This window comes from Lutra lutra, chromosome 13, assembly GCF_902655055.1.
Source record: "Lutra lutra chromosome 13, mLutLut1.2, whole genome shotgun sequence".
Taxonomy (NCBI): domain Eukaryota; kingdom Metazoa; phylum Chordata; class Mammalia; order Carnivora; family Mustelidae; genus Lutra; species Lutra lutra.
Genome location: NC_062290.1, coordinates 49,304,640 through 49,330,476, shown reverse-complemented (window position 1 = coordinate 49,330,476; position 25,837 = coordinate 49,304,640). Strand labels below are relative to the sequence as shown.

The following is a 25,837-nucleotide window of genomic DNA, read 5'->3' as shown; positions in this document are numbered from 1 at the left end:
AGGAAGACCTTTTCTTTCTTTCTTCTTCTGTTCCTACTTACCTTCTGTTCTACCTCGAAAAAGTAATTTGTGGTATGTCATTGATAGTTTTTAGAGAATTCGACCTTCACATTTGTTTATATTAATTCAAGGGCTTCTGGTATAATGAAGGTGATTTTTATATTTTTGTGTGTTTGCCCCCTCCTACTCCTAGTATGAAGCACTCACTATGCCTCCCTTTCCTTCTTTTTGGTATTAAAGTATTTATTTAGGTCTGAATTAAGTTTCTTCTCAGTTTCGGGAAAGGATAAGATATTATTATTATCGTTGTTTTTATTTATTTTTTTTTTTATGGACAAGATAGCTTTCTAGTTAGTCCCAATGTAGAGTAGTGTAACATGCCAAAATGGATCTCATTTTAGAGGGTCTTGTATGTACATGGTGGACATAGGGGTTGTATATAACAGTCTTGATGTGTTTTTTTGCCTCATTCTTTGTTATGCTTATTCCTTTGCTATGTTTCATTCTATGTTATGCTTATTTCATAAACAATTAGGTTTGAAGTGGAAGTTCCTGAATTTAGATAAACATGTCAAGCCAAAAGCAGTTAATATTAATTCACCCAATCCTGTACTTCTGTGCTGTATCTACAATGAAGTTGGCAAGCGTCTTGCACTAGGGATCTCGTCGTTTCTGTTCCTCCATCCATATGCCAATACCCCAGTCTTCCTGAACCTCTTGACTACCTCTGGAGAAAAGCTGTGCTCCCTTCAGCATGTTTGACCTTCAGGCTGTGATGTTGTTTTACTTGAGGTTCAGCCTTTGCAGAAGCCAGGCAAAGGAGGAAAGCTGGTGTTGGGAGAACTGCAGAGAACATACATGCTCCTTTTAAAAGGGCAGCCTGTTGGCTAATAGTGCTGTGGGAATGTGGCCTTGTTGTCTCTCTTTTTAAGAGAAGATAGGAATTAAAACACAAAAAACTGTGTTATAGCTAAATTGATAAAGTTTTAAGTGTTAGACATTACTAATTAAAAAGAAAAACAAAGTAGATACACCAAATAACACATGTTTGCAGACTAAACCTGCCCTCTGGTTTCCAGTTGTAACTCTGGGCTGGAGGTTTTAAGGAACATTATTGCCTAAGAGCTTTCCCCCTCCATCTTGTGGTTTTCCTCCAAGAGGCATGTGCATGATCATATGTGGTTACTCATGACTATTTTTTGGCACCTTTTCTTATTCTTCCTTTCAGGTGTGATCCTGTAACCCCTTTCCCACTTCGTTCATGGATTTTTTAAGCAAAGTCCATTGTTGTCACTGAGCTTTATTTTTGGTTTTTATTAACCGTGCACATGTATTCGAGTGCATAATACTTGAATCAGGAGGACTTTGACTCCCTCTATCCTTACACTGTGTGGCTCCTTTTAGGTCCAGCTTTTCTTCCTTCTCGTAAGAGGCACGTTTGGGTCTTGTTCACCATGCCATTAGGTATATGATGAGCTTTATACCACAAAAGATGTCAAGTGGTCACCTGGCTGCTGCTGTTTCTGTTAGCCATGTTGAGTAGGTCTTGATTAATGTGCAGGCTATCTTGATGGGTAAATAAGAGGATTTATTGTGTGCATTTTGGTCAGTTTTTTTTTTTTTTTTTTAAATTTATTTATTTGACAGAAGCAGCAGAGGGAGAGGGAGAGGGAGAAGCCGAATCCCTGTTGAGCAGGGAGCCTGATGTAGGTCTTATCCCTGGACCCTGGGATCATGACCTAAGCCAAAGGCAGAAGCTTAACCAACTGAGCCCGCCCCTGGTCAGTTCATAATATAGGAAGCCAACTGTCTTTAGTCAAGACTTCAGCAAGTCAAGATAACATTTTTTTTTTTTTTTCCAGTTTAGGACAAGTAGTTACTTTAGCCAGATACCACTGTGTCTTGGCCAGTGACGCATAGTAATTGTTCTTTCTTAACCTGATGGCAGTGAAATTGTTCTAATGAGTGTTCTAATGTGATGTAAGTTTTCTCGAGTCTTAATTTACTACTTCTGCCTCTACCTCGATGATTCCCTTCCTGCTTCTTGCTTTCCGTGTTCTTTAAATAGAAAATGAAAAATAGTATCCTGATTCCTCAGCTCATTTCCAAGGACAGCAGTCCCCAAGCGTTTGTTGTGAATCCTGGGCTTTAGCCCAGCATAAGATGGTTTTAAAAAGCATGCTTGGGTGGGGCTAAGGGTATAGTAAAATCCAATTTCTAAGCCATTCTATTTCCTGTATAGTGATGATTCTCAGCCAAAAATTGGCAATCAAAATCAAGTGAAAGAACTCTAAAATATGTCTAAGAAAGACTGTATGTGTGTCGATCTCTGCCTCCCCCCCCTTCCAGAGAAAGAGTAAAAAATTTGGGGTATTGGCTTCAAGAATGACTTGAGGAATTCACTTCACCTTTTTTTTTTTTTTTTTTCAAGTTCATCTGAGATTAAAGTAGTAAATGATGCTAAAACTTTTCCTTGTAGGCTGATCTGAAAACAGGTTGTAGTCTACACTGCTCTGGACTAGCATATTTCCTGTTACATAGTACTTTCTGAAAGTCTTGTTAACAGTAATTTACATGTAAAAGTCTGTGCTGATCAAGTTCTCGTAAAGAAACTTGCTCTCTATATGGGAAAACATTATAGCAAGAAATGGGTAGGAAGAAGCTCTTAGCAATCCTAAAGCAGAAAAACTTCAGCTTGTGTTTCTTCATCGTTTCAAATTTTTGTAATGAGTCAGAAATCCAGTTTACTGTTTAAATGAGATAACTGCAAAATCTCCTATTACTCTCTAGCATTTTAAACATTAGTAAAAAAGATGCTTCTCTTTTGCTCAGATATGTGTCTAAGTTCAGATGTTTAAGTTAGAGGTGGTAGTTTCCATGGCAATGACTTTGCCCTCGTATCTTTTTCTTGGATAGCACAGTATTTAACATAGGTCATTCAGAGAGACTATTATTCCTGACTGTGGATTCTTAAAGACTGTTTTGCAAGCCTTTGACTCCTCTGGATGCAGGTATGTTTTAGAGAAGCTCCATGAGGGGTGGGGTATGAATAGGTTTTATGTACCTTGTTTTTCCAGTGTCTAGCACAGTGTGCCTGTCATGCCCTGTAAATCAGGGATGTTGCTTTTCTCCTTGGTGTCGTCTTCTCTACTTCTCTGCCCTGATACTATATACTATATACTACTATATTCTATATACCAGACCTTGGCTAGGTTGGGGGAGAGTTATTATCTTGTGGTATGCTCTTGGGTTTTTCACAGTAGTGGTAAGGTTTGCTTATTTTAAACTGTGATGTGACAGTCCCTGTCTTTCCCCCTCTTGCTTACTCCCTGAGGCTTAGGTTATTCTAACAAAGGCTTATACTTTGAATTTAAAAAAAAAAAATCTGATTCAGCGTGAAGCTTTAGCTTATAAGAACCTGCTAGGGGTATGTATGTGTGCGTTGATGGTGGGCTATGACAGCCTGCTCGTAGTCTACCATCCTCTATATTTTAGTCTGTGGTGACTAAAGGTATATAGACTGGCTCCTTCAGTTATATAGAGTTGCACTGGAAAGTTTCTGCTTGGCAGGGAATGTAAAACCACCTAAAAAGTCCCATAAATTCGTGGGGATTTTTTTTTTTAACTCACCATCTTGAATTGCACTTGATGACATTGGTATCTCTTTATGGATCTCTGTTCACATTTATTGCTGAGGAGGTAAAGGTGAGTTTATGGGCTAATAGAAGCACATAGGAGTATCTGGCCCAACGCAGTGGTTTACAGAAGGCTTCCTGGAGACCTTGTGTCTCCTTTTTGTGTGTGAGGATGTTTCCATTACCAGGAGAAGAAAGGTAATGAGGCTGTGGGAAGCAGCCTCGGCAAGGGAGCGACTGCTGGGAGTTTGCTGGAGCCTCCTGTGGTGTGAAGTGGAGTGGTAGGTGTGCCATGGAGAGCTAACTGGGAACCAGGTCAGGTTGAGTGTCTCATCGCTGAGCTGAGATGTTGCTTTGTAGGCAGTGGAGAGTCACTGAAGACCTGGAAAAGGGAAATGGTTATGGGATGTTGACCCCTTTACGTAGACGATTATAGCTCTGGGATGGAGAATGGATTGGAGAAAGGGTAAGCCTGAAAGCAGAAGACCTCTGTTAGGAGTCTTCAGATGGAGTCTCAGCACTGCTTTCAAATTCCAGTTTCTCTACTTAATAGCTGTATGGACTCCTGAAATTTTGGCATCTTCGTTTGTAACTGAAAGATGGTGTATATAGCTCATAGTGTACAAGAGGATTAAGTGGGATTTTGTTAGTAAAATATCTGGTTTGAGGCCTGGCCTGGAATAAGGAGTCCATAAATGGCTACTTTCTTTTCCTTTTCTACTTTTTCCTGCCTTCTGTTGGTAGTAGGATTTATTCTACTACAAGAGGCACTCAGATAATCTGAACTTCTTTTCTGTAGTAAGATACCCAAATCCCCTGGAGGGTTTAGGAAGATGCCTTAGTTAATTTTATTATTATTTTTAAAATTAAACATTGTCTTAAAATCGAAATTAGGGCCGGCCTAGAAAAAGAATGTTCAAATTCAGGTCATTTTGAACATCATGATAGGAGGAAGATGGAGGGGGACAGTACAGTTGTGTGTGGATGTGTGAGACTGTGGTACCATGTGACCCATCTCATTGTGCACATATTCAGTCTGGATTCCAGAGTACATTGGTGGCTGAGACTTCTGCATGCCCATTCTCCCTTGTGTTGAAGTGGAAGATGCTTGTGTTATCCTCAGAGTTCTTAGCCAAAGGAACAGTGAGGTAGCAGTTTCTAATTTTAAATATTAAAATTCCAAGAGGCTGAACAGCTGATCATGAGAGGATGGAGTTGAGGAGGATGGAAGGCATGTGCACTCGAGTGTGTGTGTGTGTGTGTGTGTGTGTGTGTGTACATTTTTTTAAAGTAAGGTAAATTAAAATAGACAAGGCTGTAACTCTGAAACATTTAGGCTCTTGGCACTCTGTATATTTAAATGTAGTCTTTAGAGGTCTGGGGTTAAAAATTGCAGCAAGTCAAGTAAAAATTCTTATCCTCCTTAGTCACCATTTGTAGCTGTGTGCTAAATGTAGTTTAACACAGCATCTGCTTCAGAGGCCCTGCACCGGAGCTGACAGTCATGGTTGGGCAAAGTCTGCATATTATACTTTCTGTCCACAGTGTTCTCTTTTCATGTTAAGAAACTCCCAGCAAAACTGTCTACACATGTTGCCCATAGACATGGGGGGAGGGGAGCCTAAACCTTAACCTAAAAGACAGATGAGCACCTTCTCTATGGTAACATTTTAAAAGAGGCATCTTCCTTTGTCTAACTAACAATAATGATACTAGCCCTTAGTATTCCCTTGGCACCTCAGAATTTGTAAAGTGCTTTGACATACTCCGTGACTAAATAATACGTATATAATTAAAACTTTTAAAGAAAACAGACCCTTATATCCCCTCCCCCCCAACCCTTACTAGAGTGGGAATAATTTAAAGGCTAGCTGTCTTTGTGGTGTGAGTCTTCAGAATGTTATGTTAAAGTGAAGCCTGTGGTATTATGCACCCCCTTTCAATATTTCAGCCTATAGGAGATCAATACTGTTTTTCGTTAACTCTTGGAAATGTATATGTACAGACCTAAATAGGTTCTGTATGCACGTATATACCCACACACCTACCTCATTGTTCGTTTATGCATGCGGGGACTTGGCCCAGTGTACTTTTAGAAATCCTTAAGCATTTAAATTTAAAATGTGCTTCATTTTGGTGATAGTAAGATAACTTGCAAAAGGGAAATCTAACTCAAGTGGAAGTGACAGTCACTAGCAGAGAACTTAAAAACTTGGACGCCTTTCCTTGTTAGGTATCTGAGATCTGGGATTGGGTGTATGTGCCCACTATGGATATTAAGCAGACAAGATCTGAAGTTAAGAAGGAGGCCTTACCTGATGTGTAATGTGTAGTCTTACTTTACTTTACCTTTCTTTTTTTTTTTCTTTGTTCTTTAAAGCTTTAGCTCTTAGCACTATCTTAGGCAGGAAATTAACTAGAAATCTCCTTGGCGATTAACTGAGTGTCAATTCTTGCCCTCTCTTCCCCTCCTGAAACGTTGCCGACAACTAGGAATTGAATTATCATAAGGAACCACAGATGTACCTACCTGGGTTTTTTGTGTTTCTTGGTTTTGTTTTGTTTTGTTTTTGTTTTTTTCCAGCTGGGATGTAGCTTTTCAAGAAAGCTGTCTTTTAGGGAGGAAGGGGAAGAGGTAGACCAAAGGAAATAAAGTATCTTTCTTAGTGTGAGTCTTGTTTTTTAAGATGCTCCAACTTTCCATACTAAATAATTCATAGTCCTGTTTCTAAATCAAAAGTATACACCTCTTGGGAATGTCAGTTACTTTAAACATCAGCTGAAAAGAAAAATACATTTCATAAGTGAACACCAGTGAGATGATCTACATTTCAGAGAGGAAGGAAGCTTGGCTGAGTGTATTGATCAAGGTTTATACTCCTACAGTGCTGCAGTGGGTGGTGGGCAGGGTGAGGGCCCATTGTTCTAGTCTTTATCTCACAGTAACAAATTATAAGATTTTCTGTGTCTGAAGGTAGTCACTCTTGCTCTTTGTTTTCAGTTTCTCTGAAGTTTGAAAGAAATATTTGTAGCCTCCCAAGATTATTAAGGAAATATACCTTGTTTAGTTGACATTTTGGTATTAGCCAGTGGGGATTAAACACTATGGTTTTTGGCTTCTGTCCTAAAGCTTGCTAAATGACAGTGAAGAGTAAAATGCTAACCTTAGTGGCCAGATGGGGTTTTGTGGCCCTTCATAACACTTAGGAGATAAAAATGTTTGTGGCCATAAACCTTCCTTGTCTTATAGTCCCTCTAAGATTAGGCATAGTTTCTCTTTTGGAGCCTGAATGTAACTGTATTTTAACGTCTGTATCCTACTGTGGAGCTATGTTTTTAACCTACCTAATGAAAACCTTCAAGTACTGGGATTAATTTGAGGATTTCCAATCAGCTTTTCACAATTTGTTACTATCCTGAGGGGCTTCCCTTTAGCTGTGACTTTAGTGGAATAATGTGAAGTTAATCCAATTTCTATGTTGATTACTATGTTAACTGTCTTAATTTAGCAATTCAAATTTATCTGCCTATACTAAACAAGAACTCTGCTACAAAACTGTGGGAGTAGTTGATTTTATTCTTATTATTCTCATATCTCTTTTTAGGTTCTATAGCCAAATAATGGCATGGAAATTAATTAGGCCCACTGAGGTTAGAATGAAAGAATGAGGTTGGAATGATTCATCACTAGAAGGTAGCATATTCCAGCCTATAACCAGGATTGAGTTAACCCCTGGCTTAACTTTCACTGTTTTAGAAGTGTATAAATGGCTCTTTTGAAGACTATAGATTGAAAAACTTACTTCCATTGCATAAGATGTAATTTATTCTCATTACCTTCATGTAATTTTTTTTTTAAACTTTTGGGAGGAACATTGAGACATTTTCTTATTTTGAATTCTGACAGCTTTAAGTAGGTTCTCAAAGGTTATGAACAATTTCTGACCTACTGACTTTAGTAATTGCATCTTTTAAGTTACTCTGATTTTTTAAAATTTTATTTACTATTTGCAAAGAAAAAAAAATAAACCGAGTAAACTGTAAAGACCTTGGCTTTATTCAGTGATTTAATTAAATTAATTTATTTAAGATATTTTTTCTTTATTTGACACAGCAAGAGGGAACACAAACAGGGGGAGTGGATGGAGAAGCAGGCTCCCTGCTGAGCAGGGAGCCCCGATGCAGAGCTCATCCTAGGACCCTGGGATCATGACCTGAGCCAAAGAGAGACGCTTCACGACTGAGGCACCCAGGTGCCCCTATTTACTGATTTATGAATTGTGAAGCATCTTGTTTAGCAGATAGAAAGGAGCTCCAAAGAACTGAACAAAATGGAGTTTTATAGGCAGAAGGCGACAGGGATAAGGAAAGAGTGGATTACCCCATCTTTCTTGGTGGGGGACAGTGTGGACGGACGAGGCAGATTTCCTCCTTAGTGCTGACCAGGAAATTCCAGATTTACTAGATGGAGGTTACATTCCTGGGAGGGATTGAAACTGTTACTAGGTTAGATATTAAGTCTTGGTTTGCTGATGTACAGCTTAGCACAAGTAACTCCACTTTGGACCCATTTTTTTCTCTTTGAACAATGCCCCCCTTTTGATCAGACTCTCAGTTTAACTGAAAGATGTGAAAAAATTCAAGTTTTTCAAGTAGTCTCCCAGCTACTGCTCTGAAGTTCCCTTAAGTCTTTGTTCATCCTCTGTGTGATATTCATAGGCCATGATGATCTTTTCTTAATCTCTGTGATGTTACATATCATTACTTCAGGTTCACAATTTTTAACCTGGTCATTCTCTTGGTTACTTTTTTGACAGTCCAGGCTTAGGGAGATCATTTGCTTGATGCTTAGCAGCTGTAGACATGCGTTTGTAGCTTTCCAGAGAATATAGCATGCTAGGGAGACTACTATGATTATTATAAGCAGGATGATGCCCATGTTTGGAGTGTACTTTGGAGCCATGGTCTCCCAAGACCCAAAGCAATCAAACTCAAGTAAGTCAAAGAAAGAGACCCGATGGAAGGTTCACCTTTCTAAGTCAAAGGACTCATAAGATCTTGTGTCACTGAGTTTCAACTTCCCAAGAGGTGTTAATCCAAGGTTAGTAGGTGGTTTTGGCAATAGCACAGACCTCTCCTTGCTGAACTAAGATAGTTAAAGGCAGTCTCAGTATCAAGAACATCTTTTGCCAGAGAGTCTAGTTGTTGGGTAATTAGTGTTTTAGCAGCAGATTCAGGAGTACTTTGAAGAGTTAAGGAAAGGGCCCTGCCCATATCCTCATTTTCCTTTATTTGTAGCCAAGAGAGCACTGATCTGCTAATGGAAGCTAATTTTGAATCATAATTGCCTCCTGATAAGGTCTGTTAGAGTCTGTGGCCTTGGATAGGAAAGTGACCGTCATGGAGGCCTATAAATTTTTAGAGTCTGCAGACCAGATAGGTGGTTTTATTCTGATTAGCCTTGCCTTATGTCCCTTTCTTCATACAGGGCCTGGTCCCAAGTTTCTTTGGGTTTGGGCTTATTAAAAGAGACTAGGAAATGGACCAAGGGGGTCTCCAGAACCATGGCAGATTGGCATTTTTGATGATAAATTCAGCAGTCTGAGAGGTTACCCCTCTTAATAGTGGCCTGGGACATAAAGATGATGGTGTTATCTTTCTAGCCCAATGCTATGGTGAAGCAAAGAGAAGACAAAAGGGTTTCATGTTTAGTTAAGGTGTGAAGTCTTGATTTGGTGTCTTAGGAGGAAACAGTCTGCATCCATGTCAACTACTTTTCTTCCTCAGCAGTTTGACTTGAAGGTCTCCAGTGTTTGTACAGGACCACAGATGTCAGGTGAAGCCTTTTTACCTGTGAAAGGTGTGCCTGATGTTTTAGTTCCTGAAGTTTGGCTGCTATCTGGGTAGTGAGGAAGACCTGGTATAGTTCTTTCAAGGAAATTTTAGGGGCAGTTTTTGTTCTTAGTGGTTCCAAATCAAAAAGGAGGGAGAAATTTAAAACACTGGTTTGGAAAGTCATAGCCAAATAATTTAGGAAACTAGAATAATTTAGGACCCCGTTGGTTCTATAGGTATATAGCCTCAAAGACAATGAGATTACACTTTAATCAACAAAGGCATAAACAAATTTTCTCTGTAGTTACCTCATTCCCCAAAGGTAATCACAGTAAAATGCATTTGTTTGTGTTAAACTCGGCTTGACATAAGTGCAGCAAGAAGAGTTGTTGACCGTGTAAGGTCTTTTTAAGATGCCTTTGCTGGAACTTTTCATAAGGAATCTTACATTGAACTCTGAAAAACCTGGAGACCAGGAAGCCAAGCTAAGGACTCCTCATCACAAGACATCTATTGTAATAACCATTCCATTCAAAGGTTTGGTAATTTGGTTAGTATTTCCTTTTATGTCCTGGTACAAGGAGAATAGGTTATTACTGAATTTATGTAAATCTCTATATTGCCATGAAAAGAATATTCAAAAGTTTTTGAATTTTGGAGGGATTTGGTAGGGGGGAAAATGTTTCCTCCTTGTTTACAAAGGTATATACTTTACCAAATTGCTATAAGTCATAGACAGTTTAAGAAAAAAGGTTTCCTTAAATCTACAAACTCAAAATACTAAGGAACCAGCAATGTTTTCAAACAAAAAGTCCTAAAGGTTATAGTTCTTCTCCATTAATACTTGTTCTGCTTAAATCCAGTTTCCTTATTAGTTCTGGTGATTTTTTTACACAGTGCAGTTTTATGAACTTAATCTTAACAAAAACTTGGAGTTGTCAAAGTGCTTTCCGTGAATCTCCTTAAAGATGAAGCACTTTTACAGGAACCCTTTTGCAAAACCGTCAGAATAAAACAGTAACTCTGCAAAAGACAAAAGGCTTAAAAATGATTTCATGTTTAAAAGATGAGTGTTCATCATAATGGAATTGACAAGGAAATTTGGTTATTTTTGTAATATACAACATCTTAAGATAACTGGAATTATGACTGATAACATTATACCAGAATATATCAGATTTCTTGTCATTTGATACAATTTTTGGAGTCCTTCTAACGTATGTTTATACAAATAAAACATAAAAAAGCTTAGTATTCTTGACAGTGCTTCTCATGTAATTTTATCACTTAAGTCTAATTTAACATCTCCCTTTTGATAAGGAGAGAAGCCATATCTTTTGAGATGTTCCAGGGACCATCTGAAAAATCTCAAATTAGTTTGAGGTCAAAAAGACCTCATTTAGAATTTGATTTTGTAAAGTTTATTAAAACTATCAAAGGTTTTGAAACACTTGGTCAAGTAGGATCGTAGGTCACTTTGAAACAATACTTATTTATCCATTTAACCATAGTGACAATTAAAGATTTTGAATGCAAATACAGAAAGTTCAATAGTTGTTTAAAAAAAAAAACACAAAAAACAAAAACCAAAAAACCAACAAAACTCTTTTAAAAGCTCTTTTAATGTGGAAGACTGAGATTTCAAAAATAATCAAAGACCTGAAAAAAAAAATATGAAACACAGGAAATTATTTTGACAAGACACAAAATCTGTGTTTTCCAGGAAGAATGCTTAGAAGGTAAAGAAAAACCTATTACAATTTTTTTACCAGGAGCAGACAAGTAGTCCTCCAAAAAACTGTCTTTTTAGCAGATAAAGGAAAATTGAGTGCTAATTTTTGCACTACTAACTTTAAAGCTTGCTTTTATAATCCTTATAATAAATTCATTTACTTTTAACCAACTGACCCAAACAAGGTAAGATTCTCTCTCTTCCCAACTTTCTATTTAATTTGTCCTTTATTTTACCCTTTTCCATTAAAAAATAACCCAATTTTACTTTGGGAAATATATTTCATTTACCCTTAATAGAAACCCATCTTCAAACCTCATGTCTTTTCTAGCCAGAACAAACAACCCATATTCTACTTTTCCTTGAATACGTAGTTCTCTTATTATTTCTAGTCACTTTAATTAGATATGTTAGAATTCTTAATGCTTAAAAATCTTAATTTCTAGTAAAGAAGTACACAACTGTAAATTGTCTTTTAGAATTAGCATTCTGTGGCTTGGCAAATTTATAAATTCTATAATTTTTGGAAACCTATGTTTCTCATAGTAAATTTCTCAGCATGGCACAAAACATATTTACTAATAGAACCAAAATATCTATCTCTAGTTCCTCTGTAAAGGAAGCCAAAAGTGGATAAGCCTATTTTTAGTAATTAGCATTCTTGTGTTTTATCATATTTGGAAATGATTTTGATATTTAATGATTTTTCATCCTTTAATTTAACTTAGTAGAACTGTAATATTTCAGGTTACCAAGAAAGTCTGGGGAGACTATTAAAAAAATTTACCTAAAAACTTTTATCTTGCTTACATCTATTTAATTTACTTATTCTCAGTAATCATGTTTAGATTACTTATGAGAAATTTCATCATACCAAGTTATTTTTCTTGCTGACAACTTTTATAACAGAAAACATGAACTTGTTTGACTAATCCAGGTAGAATAAAAGTTGTATGCATTATATTCAGTGTCGATAACTGTAAAGATACATTTATTTTAATTAAACCTACAAATTTAAGTAGGCTTTAATACTGAATATTTTCCCAGCTCCACCTGAACTGGAAGAACATTTGGGTTAGTTTGTTACTTTTCTGAGAATTCTAGGGACACTTGAATCGTATCAGCACTTTGTTTTCTTAAAGTCAGTTAAAAGAGTTCTCTTACAAATTAATGTTTGGCAATACCATCTGGAGGTAGAAAATAAACATGTATAACATATGTGTAGGTACATATGAACATGTAGACATCCAAATACATAGATGCAGAGACCATGTAGCTTCTATTTTAAAATTACTGCTGTGAGTCAGATATAATAATACGAAACTCACCAGTTATGGAAGAAGTTGGATCTAAGTTGTTTTTCTGGTAAGTGAGATATATTGAGGTTACTTGCTCAGATGGCGAAAGCTTTTTACTAAGTGTGGAGAAGACATTTATTTTTTTATTTTTTATTTTTATTTTTTTTAAAGATTTTATTTATTTGACAGACAGAGATCACAAGTAGGCAGGAAGCAGGCAGAGAGAGAGAGAGAGAGAGAGAGAGGGAAGCAGGCTCCCTGCCGAGCAGAGAGCCCGATGCGGGACTCGATCCTAGGACCCTGAGATCACGACCCGAGCCGAAGGCAGCGGCTTAACCCACTGAGCCACCCAGGCGCCCCTGGAGAAGACATTTAAAAGAAATTTTCATTTTGTCTAAGTTTTAATTGACTTTTTCACTTTTGTTGTTGTTTGATAAGAATAATCTTCCTGAAGTTGGTCTGTTAACTTGGCAGAATTTTTTTCTTTTTTTTTATGGTCTTGTAACCTTTTTAGAGTAGAAAGACAATTTAGACAGGATTACTAGAATGAGTACTTGAATAAAGAAGGATCGAGGAGAACGTAGGAGTTGGCATTCATCTTACAGTCTTTTGTTTTAGGCCTCTCTTATGTCTTTAATTTGTTGTTAGCCTTTTACAATGAATCTTTCAATGAAGCTATTTTGGAATCTTGAAACTTTTTAAAAAAAGATTTTATTTATTTATTTGACAGAGACACAGCGAGAGAGGGAACACAAGCAGGGGGAGTGGGAGAGGGAGAAGTAGGCTTCCCGCTGAGCAGGGAGCCCAATGCAGGGCTCGATCCCAGGACCCTGGGACCTGAGCCGAAGGTAGATGCTTAATGACTGAGCCACCCAGGTGCCCAGAATCTTGAAACCTTTTGTAGCCTTCTGCATATCAGTTAAAATAGGTATCACATTCTTTTTGCTTAATCTGGGAACCCTTAGTTTTTTTGTGCACCTCTTAAATGATCTTACTTATTGGAACATTTCTCATAATGGCCACTGTAATTCCCCTGATGGAATTGGCAGTGGTTTGGTAGGACTCTTAACTACGAGTGGAGAGCAACTCACATTTCTGTCCAGCATATCTGCCTCAAATGGGGTTCAACCCATATTTCTGCCCTGTGGTATTTTGGGGCCTCTGACCCAACCAACCAACCAGGTTGGTTACCAAGCTGAGCTCTCAGGACATAACACCATGAGCTTCTCTAATTCTAGGTTATTTTTAGTAAGATTTTGCTATTTATGTAGATACTTACAGCTTCTGGGATCATAGACCTTAAAATAAGCAAGTGTCTTGGATTGTGGTTTGCTTAGTTTTTTAGAATTTAAAGATCTTCTTTATTATTTAGTTTTTAATTTAATTTTTTATTTTATTTTATGAAAAAAGTTTTTTTTTAGGTAAGCCTTTGGATCCCTGGGAGACAAATGGATGGCTGAAAGACAGATGTGCATCTGGGTTGGGAATTTTGTGATGTTTTATAGTATATCTCATTGCATGGAAAATTTCTTACGGTTGGCTGGTGACTCCAGTATTAATCCAACCTGTTACTTAACCTGTTAGCTTATCGTAACATTGGAGTCTTTGAGTTAGGTGGTGAGTGCTCTGACTGCTTTTAAGTGCTTTACATGTACCCAACAATTTTTGTGCCTTTCCCCCCCTAAGATTCCCATTAACAATAGCCTTTATCTACGCAAACAAAACAAATATGCACCCTTAACACACTGGCAGTAACCAAGAGGTTTTACAGCACACCGGCCAAGAGAAGGCCCTGTGTACACCACCAGCACTTTCCAACCTGTCACTGGGAAAGGACTGAACCAGCAGATGTTAAGAATGAGGAGTGTGTACTGGACTGGGTTTCCAAAAAGGGAAATTGTGGACTGACTCAAGGGCAATGGGCTTGGGTTCCTGGTGGAACCATCTGCTAGCACCAGCTGACCTGCCCTCAGCTAGAAGCCCTATTAGGTTGGGAGCCTGGTGGAGGCAGGGTGTGGTGTTCAAAGTAAAAGGAACTTAACCATGGCTGTTGGGACTGGTGAGAAAGACCTAGAACTTAAAGGTTCTGCAAGTACTACTCTTATGTTTTTGTTGCCCTGGATGTCATCAGCAAGTTCACTTTGGATCTTGTCACTGCCACCAAATCAAAACAAAAACAAAATTCAACTGAATAAACTTCAAAGATCTCACTGACTTTATTCAGCAATTCCAGAATGGGGCAGCATCCTATCTAACAAACAGAAAGGAGCTCTAAAGAGTGAACAAAGTGGGAGTCTTTTATAAGTGGAAAGAAAATATGTGGATTATCTCATCTTTCTTTGGAGGGACAGAAGGGGTCTGTTAGGTGAATTACCTCCATAGTACTCACTGGACAATTCCACATTTACTAGTTTTAAGGTTGTATTCCTGGGATAGGTTGACACTACCTTTAATTAGGAATTAAGTCTTGGTTTGCTGCTGTGGGACATAATAGCACAAGTGTCTCCCATTTTTAAACTTTTTTTTTTTTTAACGTATTAAATGAATCACAAAATCATTCTATAATGAATCCATATATAAAATGAATAACTCTTGATTTAATATTCATAAACTCAGTTTTCATGTGTTGGATTTCCTTGTGGAGATCCCCTCCCCCCACCCAAACCCTCTTAAGACAGCTTTCTATGGAAAGCCATTCCTTTGCTTAATCATCTTGTATTCTTAGTGCTAGGTCTTAATAAATGGCACTGGTAGTTGGTGAGCCTGTGAACAGTTAGAATCAAAACTGATTTCTTGATCATGGATTTAAACAGTTAACTGATGTAATTAAAGTAGCATATTAATAATGTGTTTTCTCCTGGGTATATCATCGTCTCTGGTGTCACCAGAGAAGAGTGCTCTGACTGCTTTTAAGTGCTTTACCTGTACCCACCAATTTTTGTGGCCTTTACCCCCTTGGGATTCCCATTAACAGTAGGCTTTATCTACACAAGGTTAGAGTCCCTGTCTTTCTGTATGGGTTACTGCAGTTGTTTCTGGATAGGTCTTCCTGTTGCCAAAGTTGCGGAGTTCTCTCATACAATCATACATGCTTTATTTTTACAACTGCCACATACTATTATTTTGCTGAATATCTTACGGTAGCCTCTGACGGGGCTCAGGACATACTACCTCAAAATAGGGCACCTTGGCATATTGAGTACCTTAAGTTGAAGGAGTTTGAGAAAACAGAAGCAGAAAGGTCACCCTGTCCACCACCCCCCTTTCCCCTGAAACAGGTTCTAAAACTCTATATGTGAAATGTACCCACACGGTACTTGGAGGAAGGAAGAAACTCTTATCACCAGAGACAGAGAATTTTGGGCTTAGAAATTAGTATAGACAAACCTTGTTAAACCAACCCTTCTCTTTCCAGTCACTTCTTCATCAACTAATACCTCTAGCATCAACCCCTCTGTTTGGTCAGTTCTTTACAAGTTTATTCTTTACCTAAAAGGTGTAAAAGTTTCCTGCTCTGGTCACTACTTTTGGTCTTCATTTTCTTGTGAAGGCTCCTATGTACATATAAAAGTTTAATAAAATTTATATGTTTTTCTCCTGTTAATCTCTCTTTGCTAGTCTAATTTTCAGACCCAGCCAGGGACCTTAGGAGGGTCCAAGAAACTTTTCTTTTCCCCTACACCTCCAAGGCCCTATAAAGCCTGGTCTTATTACCTCTTTGACTCCTCTCACTCTTACTCTAGCTTCACACTAGATGGTCTTTGCCTGGAATGTGCCTCTTCTGGATATCCCCATGGGGAGGTATTTGTTTACTATTACATCTCTAACAAATAACCATAATCCTGGTGCTTAAAACATTGTGAATTTATGTCTTTCAGTTTTGAAGGTCAGCCCCCTGAAGTGGGTCTGTCTGGACTTTGATCAAACTGTTGGCAGGACTGCATTCCTTTTAGAGTCTGTAGGGGAGAATCTGTTTTCCTTGCCTTTTCCATCTTTTTGAGGCTGCACATACTCTTTGGTTGGTGGCTGTCCCCCATCTTCAAAGGCAGTTTAGTCTTTGTCTCATGCTGTGTTAGTCTGACACTGACTGTTAAGCCTTCAATTAAAACAACTCTTCTGCTTACACCGGCCCTACCTGGGTATTGAATAATCTCCTTGTCTTGGATTCATTTTGATTAGCAGCCTTAATACTCTGCAGTTTAAATCCTCCTTGTCATGTAACAACATATTCATAGTTTTCAGAGATTAGGATGTGGACATCCAGTTGAGCTCTTGCCCCCTACAGTGGCTAGTTTATATCTCCTTCAAACACTGCTCAGAGTTCACCTTCTTAAGGATGTCTGCTGTTTAATATTGGAAACTGCCTCCTCTGCATTCTCAACTCTTGCTCAGCTCCACATTTTCTTTTATTCCAAAACTCACTTCTCAATACTGTTAGACTATTTTCTTATATGTGTTCATTTGTGGTCTTCTGCATACACCTCCTGTTGCATATGTACACTCCAGGATTCATCTTCATTACTGTATCTCAAGTACCTGGGACAGTCCTTAGGTCTTGGGAGTTGCATACAAGTGTGTTTGATGGATGATGATGGAGTGAATGAATGAACAATGTGTGAAGCTTAAGCAAATATTTCTCATCGGAGCTTTGCTTTTCTCTTGCCCAGCATGGATGCCTGAAGTGGACATAGAATGAAGGGGAGGACTTGGGACTCCTAAATTCATTTGCTTTACTCTCTAACCTCAAAGGTTTTCATCCTGCCAGCTCTTAGAACTATAGGAAAGACTCTAGTTTGTCTGTAGGAGCCATAAAGGGCCCAGGGACAGAGAAATGTTGGTGTTCACTGCCAAAGAACATTCTCCCTGTGACTCCTGACGCTGTTCGTTGTATTGTCTCTGGCAGCTCTTGGACCCTTGTTAACCCCAAGGCCAAAAATCTGAGCTTGACAAGGCTGAGGAATCTCTAGAGCTGTCAGGCAGCTAAAATGGTTATGGGGGTAGGGTGAAGAATTGACAGGGACTCTAGGATTGAGGAGATCACATGAAGCCACAAACCTTTATTATTTTAGGAAGGACAAAGGAAAGTGAAGAGGTTTAAAGAAAACAAACTGATGGCTCATTCCTGTAGTTGACACATCAGCCCCAACTACATGATTTTAGTGCTTGATTAAGTTCTTCTGTTGCTTAATTCAGTAGAGCTGAAATATATCCTGAAAATGCCATTTTAGTGGGAAAGATTAAAAATTATGATGTGGGAATGGTGTTTCTGCTAGGTAGATAGCCCCATCAGCTGCTTACCCAGCTCTCAGCTGTAAGTTCTCATTACTCTGCTGATTATTTCCAGTGCTTTAGATCCCTGCCTTCTATTCCCCAAAGGAAAATGCTTTTGGGCCAAAGTTTCTGGCTTTATTTTGGTAGTTTCTCTTCTTAAACTTTAGAGAAAATTGCCTTCTGTTTACCTCGTTAACTTTTCTTTTAGAGAGGTTTGTAGTCAAAGGGAAGACTTTGCACTTCCCTGATTCTGTCCTAGTGCTCTGCTACTCATGGTATTAAGAATCTGTTAGCTTGGAAGGAAGTGTCCAGACCAAAGTCACTTTATCCAAGCTGGACCTTTCAAAGAGAGAGAAATGCTAGCTCTTAACACTCGCCAAGGTTCTTTTTAGAGATGATGCCTTTTATACTTGCTTAAACATTCTAGTCTGCATCAAATTAAAACTGTTTGAGATCCATAACTTAGTTATGATGCATTTTTAAACACCTTTGTTATAAAGACCTTTTTTTTTCTCCCCCTTTTCTTCCATCTACCTCTGCTTCTGCCATTTTCCTCAAGTTAGACCCAGATTCCAGATGTGATATCTCTGTAACCTTGCTGGCCAGAGGTTGGAGCACATTTATACCATGTTTTTGTCTTGGCATCCAGCTTTTATGTAGTTGGCAATTTGACATGATAGACTCTTGAAATACTTGAAAGTACACAAGTGATCACTTAAGATAGTTTCTCTTTGTTATGCTGTTTAACAAGAATTTGGATTTTAGTGGGTAAGCGTGGCTTATGGAGCATGCCAGAAATTGAAAATATGCTTTCATAATTATCTCTGGTTTGAAATACTTGAAGTGGGATAGAAGAAAGCTACTGAGTTTCCATGTGTTTAGGGAGGTCACTGCCCTTTCATGCTCAACTTGTCCTTAGGTATGTTTTCACATGCTTAGTCTATACAACCAGGGATGTAGATATGTGATGGGTATGGCTGGGGGCCTTCCAGGCAGATGGAATTGCATGAGCAAAGCCAGAGAATGTATAGCTTTGCATTTATTGCAACTGTTTGAGGGACAAGGAATGGTTCAGATTTTTAGTTGCTTGAGTATGTGGGCTGGTAAAAGAAGTTGTAGAGGGTCTCAGATGTTTATACTGTTTATACCAAGTAGTTTGTACTTAATTTGATAGACAACAGGGAACTATCGCAGGTTTAGGAAAATCTATTAGGGAGTAGTAGTGTTAGTGTGGATTAGGATGATGAAGGGCCTTTGGGAAGACTATAGTTCAGTGGTTCAGATGTTGAAACATGAGGGCCCAAATTGGGTTTGTAACTGTGACAATGGAAAAATCCAGGAAGGTGGACAGGCCTCACCAGGGAATGTGCAGTAGTCTCTCAGTGATCCTACCATGACTTTAATCTGCAAAGGGCTGTTCCCCAAATCAAATGGGATCTAGGTCTTAGAAAACTTTTTTTCCCTTGTAGACATTGTACTTAATGAGAATTCTCAGAATATATTTAGGATGTTTTTGATTAGCAGTCTGTCTTATTTGGTGGTTGTCTGTAAGAGGTTGGACTAGGAAGGAGACTGATGAACCTTAGGTTTCAGAACTCTGTATTAGGTGGTTTGGAAAATAGGGACTTTTGTTTTCTCTCATGTGACCAGAAAATTGTTGGTCCCAGGTAGACGAAATCAAGCAATAGCATTGGTTACCTAAAATCCACTGTTGTAAGAAAATTTAGAAGTTATAGTACACAGAAGGCCATTTAAATAAAAAAGGAAAAAATGAACTTAAAAAGTTTTTATGGAGTTTTGGAAGTAAACTGTGTGAATGTGAAGACATTGAGGCTTGCCAGGCCTCCCCCCAACCCCCCGGAAAATTGTGATTCCACCAAACACCTCATCATTTTCTCTTGGAGCCCGGGGAAAGTTTAGAATATTCTAGATTGATCTATGCCGAAGTGCCTTTCATAAATCACTATGTGGAGAGTAACAGGAGAAAAAGGCGTCTTAATTGGCACAATTAATGTCTAAATTAAGATGTGAACATATATTAAAATATTATTTTTTAAGCTTTAAAATGAATGGTTCTGTGTTGCTGGAATGTCCCCCCCACCAAAGAGTTTCAGAGCCAATAGAATCTATAAATAGTGCAGGCCTGTTGTCTGTGGTAGATTGAGTAGAGCAGAATCGCCTGTCCTTAAGTGAAGGGGAAGTAGCTTTACATTTTTAGTAACTGAATTGTTGGCCAGCATAAAGGTAAGGGCCATGTGAGCAACTTATTTATAACTTTCCATAAAGGTATGTGTCTGCCCTCAAGCAGAGAAACTGTCTGGGGTGCTTGAAATGTAAAAGTGCAGTAGAATCATTTTCCATACACAGCCTTCCTGGCTAGTTGGTGCAATAAAGTAATTGTTCACATCCCTGTGGCTGTCAGAAGGAGGGGTGTCAGTAGATTTTCTTATTAGTGTCGCCTCCTATGGAATAGAAGGGACTGAGGCCATTAAATGTGAATCTATGGTTTTATGTAGTGAAAAATGTTAGATACCAATTCCCGAGGGTATTCAGGACATACATTTAAGCTTGGTTTAAACTCTTGGGTGTGGTCCTACTTATTCTACCCATGTGGTCTAACCACAATTAGGTTCTTGTCAAAATATTTCACGGATATAAAAACACTTTATTTCTTCACAGGTTTAGTTCAACTATAAGTAGGTTTTTTGCTTTTTAAATAAAAAACATGGAATCAGACTGAATTATCTGATAACAGTGGGAGAAGGGAGGAGGTGTAAAATATTTTCATGGCATCCTGTAAAGAGTATGTTAAACTCTTTTGGTAGATGCCAGAAAATGGAATCCATTGTTACCTGTTAATGTCATCACTCGCAACAAGAGTATTTCACTTATCAGCCAGGTTTAACTCTAAGGATGAAATTTTTATAATCCTAAGTACCCAAGTAAAATGTGTTTTTGGCCCTCCTTTGTTACTCATTGTCTATTTTCAGAGACTGAGTTTTTCCGAATATGCTGTTGACAATTTAAAGGCTCTGCATATATGGCTAAAATGTAAACTTTGGCTTTTGTGCCAATATTGTGGCTCTGTTTAGTATTTGGGCAAGTTGTAATAAGTGGTAAATGGCTCATTAACTATATTGGAAGCCTCATAGCAGCACTAATTTCAAATCGTGCTGCGTTTACAATTTACATATTAAAAAACGTTCACTTGATTTCGTTCAGGGACAAAGCTGACATCCTATATAAGCATTACTCCAAACAATCCTATTTATTGGTCCAATTATTTCAATTGAAAGATGCTGGTTTACTGCCTCTTAGTATATGTGAACAATTCTCAGTGAAACTGTTAGAGATCAGTTGGACAGTGGTGGCAAAATAACCTCACAGGGTTTCGATTCACTTTTAATTCTAAGTCCCAGGATTAAGGATCATTTATACTATAATGTAACAGTGTGGGCAAATAGAGTTTCCCTTTAATGCCTTTCTGATATTTTGGGGAAAGGATGCTTTTACGCAAAGCATTCACTTATGAATTGCATGACTGCCTTTTCTCCCTATAAATTTCATTCACATTTCCTTCCTTCTCCCACATCCTTAAGAGGCAGGACAGCATGCAGTGTTTTTGGTTCATTTTATTATTTAAAAATTTTTTTGAGACGTGGTTTAAGGTAGTTCTTCAGGATAGATGTCAAGGTAACTAGTTAATACTGTTTGAAAATCAGGCTCTTAATTAAAAATGCTTAATTTGTGCAAGAAAACTACATGTGAAAATGAATTTGGAAAGATTAGATTGGAATTGCCTCAAATTCAATTAAGCCACACTGCATGGACGTGCTGGGAATATCAATACAATCACTGTAAATTTTGTACAAACTGATTTGTTGCATTATCTTGCTCATCTAACATACGGTACTTTTTGTGTCCATATTGCAGACGGCAACTCCAAACTAACATGGCAGTCAGACTGTGTGATGTGGCTTCTCTGCTTAGAAGTGGTTCGTGGGCAGCAGAGCCTTGGACTGGGGTCTGTGGGATTTTTCTTAAATTCTGTAGGCTACTTTTTTTTTAGCATGTTGCAGGAGTGCTGAGGCCATACCAAACACTTGAACTTTTCATTTGGCGTACTAATTATTCTTACATTTAACCTATTGTGGTATGGCCATCATTAGGACTTAAAGCACATTGCAATTTTAACCATAGTGGTATATGTGTAGCATCAGAACCATGCTTTTGTATGTAACTTTTTATAATCTAAATTAGGATTTAGTGCAGACTCAAAGAAAAGAGTGACAAGCTTTTTTTTAAAGAAACAAAAAAGTTTTGGTATGGTCTGAATACTAAGTTACCGTAATTCTTTACATTCTGTTTACTATGTATTTTTTTGGTTACTAAATTTTGAAGTTATTTACAATTCCTGATGCTCAAAAAAAAAAAAAAATTGTTGAAATTGTAAATCTGGCTGAAAATTATTTGCCCAGTAACTGTTGAAAGAGTTTGCATTCTGTGAACAGTTGTGTTGAGCCTATCAATGGAATATGCATTATTTGTAAAATATAGCACATTAGTATCATTTTATTCTGAGCAGATGGTCCTATAGCTGAGAGATGCTGTAATTTTCAGCGCACACAGCCTACTGCAGCTGTTCACTTGAATGTTGGCTTAGGAGCTCATTCTTGCCACCTGAACATGGAAATAAATGTGCAATTAAGTGAGGAGTGTTTGTTGTCCTTGCTAAATCCTGCTAATTTCAGTCAATGAACAGTTTATATTTCGCATGCCATCCCAGTGAGTTAAATCCAGATCTCCTATTTGGGGTTCATATAGTTTCTACACATACCCTAATTTTCGAACAGCGATTTGTTTTAATTGGCCTTGGCCACTCTCGCAACTCATTGTTTTCATAAATGCTGGGCAAAGGTTTATCCCATAAAAGTTTTGCTGTGGAAAGTGACCCACAGCTAATATTCTACAGAATGGAAGTTATGCTTGATTAGGAAATTTGAAAACTCCTTTCTCAGTTTCAGATAAAGTTGTTAATTACAATAAAATGCATGTCTTGAATTGTTTCACTTTTTTTTTCTTGTAGATTTCTAAAGATTTCTTTATTTTCCCTTGCTCCTTTAAGTACTTTAAGAACACTTACCCAAGAGAGGTAGCTTGCAGCTTGTGTCAAAGAAATACCCATTTCTTTGAGAAGGAAATGCAGTCATGGAGGGTTTAGCTTGTTTGATATTTGATAGGTAGTCTGGATTTTGTCTTTTTTTTTTTTTTTTTTTTTTTTTTAATCATGATAGCACGGATTCTTGCGAGTCTGACCAGTCTTAATCTGGTGAGTTGACCAGTCTCAATCTATCCTATGCTGCCTTCTTTTATAAACATCTCTCGGCAGTCGAGATTTCTTCCTGTAGGCTTATCCACTGTTGTGCCCTTTTATTTTTCTTAGGTAATATGCTTTTTAAAAGACTTTTTTTTCTCTTGTAACACTCTTTCCCTCTACTTTGCTTTTTAAAAAATTTGCCTCAAATTCTTTGCCTTTTATATGTTAGAGAACTTCCCCCAAAACTAGCATTCCATCAATTCAGAATTGTCAGTTTTGAGAAGTAGTTCTTTGTGGAGATGAGAGCTGTATTGAATGAAATAGGAAGGATAATTCTTTCACTGATGGCTTTGATTTTTGGATTCCCCCACAATCTTGGCTGACCAAAGTAGATACCTGTTGGAAGATGGTTCTAGAAAATTTGGGGCTGTGGTTTTAACTCTTTTGCTCAAAGGTCGTAGCATTGATTTTTAGAAACTAGATCCAAATTTGCTTAATAAGTAGATTTTTAGAATAGCCTTAACAGATTGAGGCCATTTTCCCCAAATCTGCTATTTATCCTGTATTTGGAGTTTATAGGTACCTTATTACTTGCATTTCAACAGGCTTATGTGCTCAAATGAAAATTCCTTGGGCTGGTCTGTTTGCAAAAGTTGAAATATTTATGTTATTGTTTTGGTGACTTGGATAGGTTTTAATGTTTTTTTTTTTTTTTTCCCATTTAAAGTTAGAATCAAGGCGAAATGCCATATTGAATTGTTTGGGGATTCTGTTTTGATGCTGTAGATCAGTTGCATTGTTGGTGATCTTTAGCTGGCAAGGTTGACAAGAATAGCTTGTTAGATTCTACAAGGTACACTAAGTACTCATAGTACTCATAGCTTCTTTTCCAAGTTATCCTACAAATCCTTTTCATGCCCTAACATTTGACATCTAATATTTTTTCTTATTTCTTACCAACAGAAGAGGTATAAGATACTGTCAATCAAAAACATTTTTAATATGTAACCAAAACAGTACATGTTGACAAATTTATATTTTTAAAGTACTCTTGCCTCCTTGATTTTAAGTTAATGGATGTATGTCAGTTTTAGAATATAGAAACTCTTAGGCTAACTGAAAATTTCTTCAGAGTTTGGAAGACCATTTTTTGGTTTGTCTTTTGGTAGCATGTTAAGCACTTCTGTTTCGTAGAATGATTTTAGTCAGGGTTTAATTCCGTGCCCTTTGGTACTAAATTTCCTTGAGTGTTTGGATACTGCAGGTGAGTAAGGGTATGTGAATAGACCCAAAATGCGGTTCTAGAGAATGTTTAACATTTAGAGTGTGCTTTTTTATGTGCATGTATGGAATATGTATGTGAAAGTATAATTGTGAACTTAACTTGACTAGCTTAATATAAAGTATAAATTAGCGTAGGTGTTGTACTTTTTGTTGGAGCTTTATTGTAATTTCAGCAGAATGACTTGTATTTAGTGACAAGTATTTACATTCTTGGTTGGAATCTCTAATAGTTTGTGAAATATGAATTCTGACATTTCTTGTGTTCTCTGTTTTTAGCAGGTAATTGCTGCCATGGAAACACAACTGTCTAATGGGCCAACTTGCAATAACACAGCCAATGGTCCAACCACCATAAACAACAACTGCTCGTCACCAGTTGACTCTGGGAACACAGAGGACAGCAAGACCAACTTAATAGTCAACTACCTTCCTCAGAACATGACACAGGAGGAACTAAAGAGTCTTTTTGGGAGCATTGGTGAGATAGAGTCCTGTAAGCTTGTAAGAGACAAAATAACAGGTACGCAGTTTTATATGGGTTACTCATCTTTAAAGGATTATGTTTCTTTTTTGAGAAAATAGTAAGTTTACTGCCTGTAGATCATTCAGTGCTGCAGTTTTACCCATCTAGGTACTCTCTGTTACTGACTACATTAGCAGCATGAAACTTAGTTTTAAAAGTTTTGTTTTCCTTTTAAAGCATAAAATATTTTTATGGACAGTATGTATTATAACTAGACTTTTATATACCATATACTGTGCAATAACATCTTTGAAAAATGTTTTAGAAGTGTGTGTATGTCTGGGACAGAAAGTATCATGTTAACCTTCAGTTTTTAGTTTCCCGAGCTTATACGATTTAGCATTTTTACAATGAGATATAGGAAGCTTATTCTGTTTGGGAGAAGGAAGAAACTTCTTAAAATGTCTTTTCCTTTAAGTCTGTATAGTTCTGCTTTTAATATATATTACAGAGTAAAGAGTAATATTCACATTGTCAATGTATAAATACTTGCACTGATATAATTTGAGTGTAACAAGTGTACATTTTGAATGTTGGATAGTGGAGAAAAACCTTAGTATTTTGTAAGATTCAACTAAATATTTAGAATAAGCCGAAGTCTAACTAAGCATGTTCTTGGGATAATGTTTCCTGTAGGAGTTGTTCTGAAACAATGAAAATGTACAAAGTTAAGTGTAGAAAGACTAACTTTCTCATGTTATTATTAAGTTTGAGGGGTGATGTATATTAAATTGCTTTACATGGCTTATAACTCAAACTTTAAAAACTAAATATTTGGAATGGGCAGAGAATACTTAAAGGCAGTGAGAAGAGTTTGACCAAGAATCAAGTCAACTCTTGGCTTCAGGTCTCCCTAGGTAAATGAGGTAGAGGCTAAAGAAAGGGATCACACTAGGTACTTCTGGAGTCATTTTTACTTTGTTTGAGATAGTACCTTTCTTT

At 37.5% G+C, this 25,837-nt stretch overlaps 1 protein-coding gene across 20 annotated transcripts in view; it reads left to right on the top strand.

Moving 5' to 3' along the window:
* The window catches only part of ELAVL2 (ELAV like RNA binding protein 2), a 286,534-nt gene that overhangs the window by 75,641 nt on the left and 185,056 nt on the right, over nt 1–25,837 (top strand). For 13 of the 20 annotated variants that reach the window (XR_007122204.1, XR_007122201.1, XR_007122206.1 and 10 more), the window contains exons 2-3: nt 21,705–21,795; nt 24,649–24,892. Coding sequence is in view for 13 of the 20 variants with exons in the window: in XM_047699246.1 (XP_047555202.1) it covers nt 21,724–21,795; nt 24,649–24,892 (316 nt within the window). In the remaining 7 variants the exon portion in view is untranslated. The remainder of the gene's footprint in view (nt 1–21,704; nt 21,796–24,648; nt 24,893–25,837) is intronic. The other 7 variants (XM_047699257.1, XM_047699253.1, XM_047699254.1 and 4 more) reach the window with 3 other exon arrangements.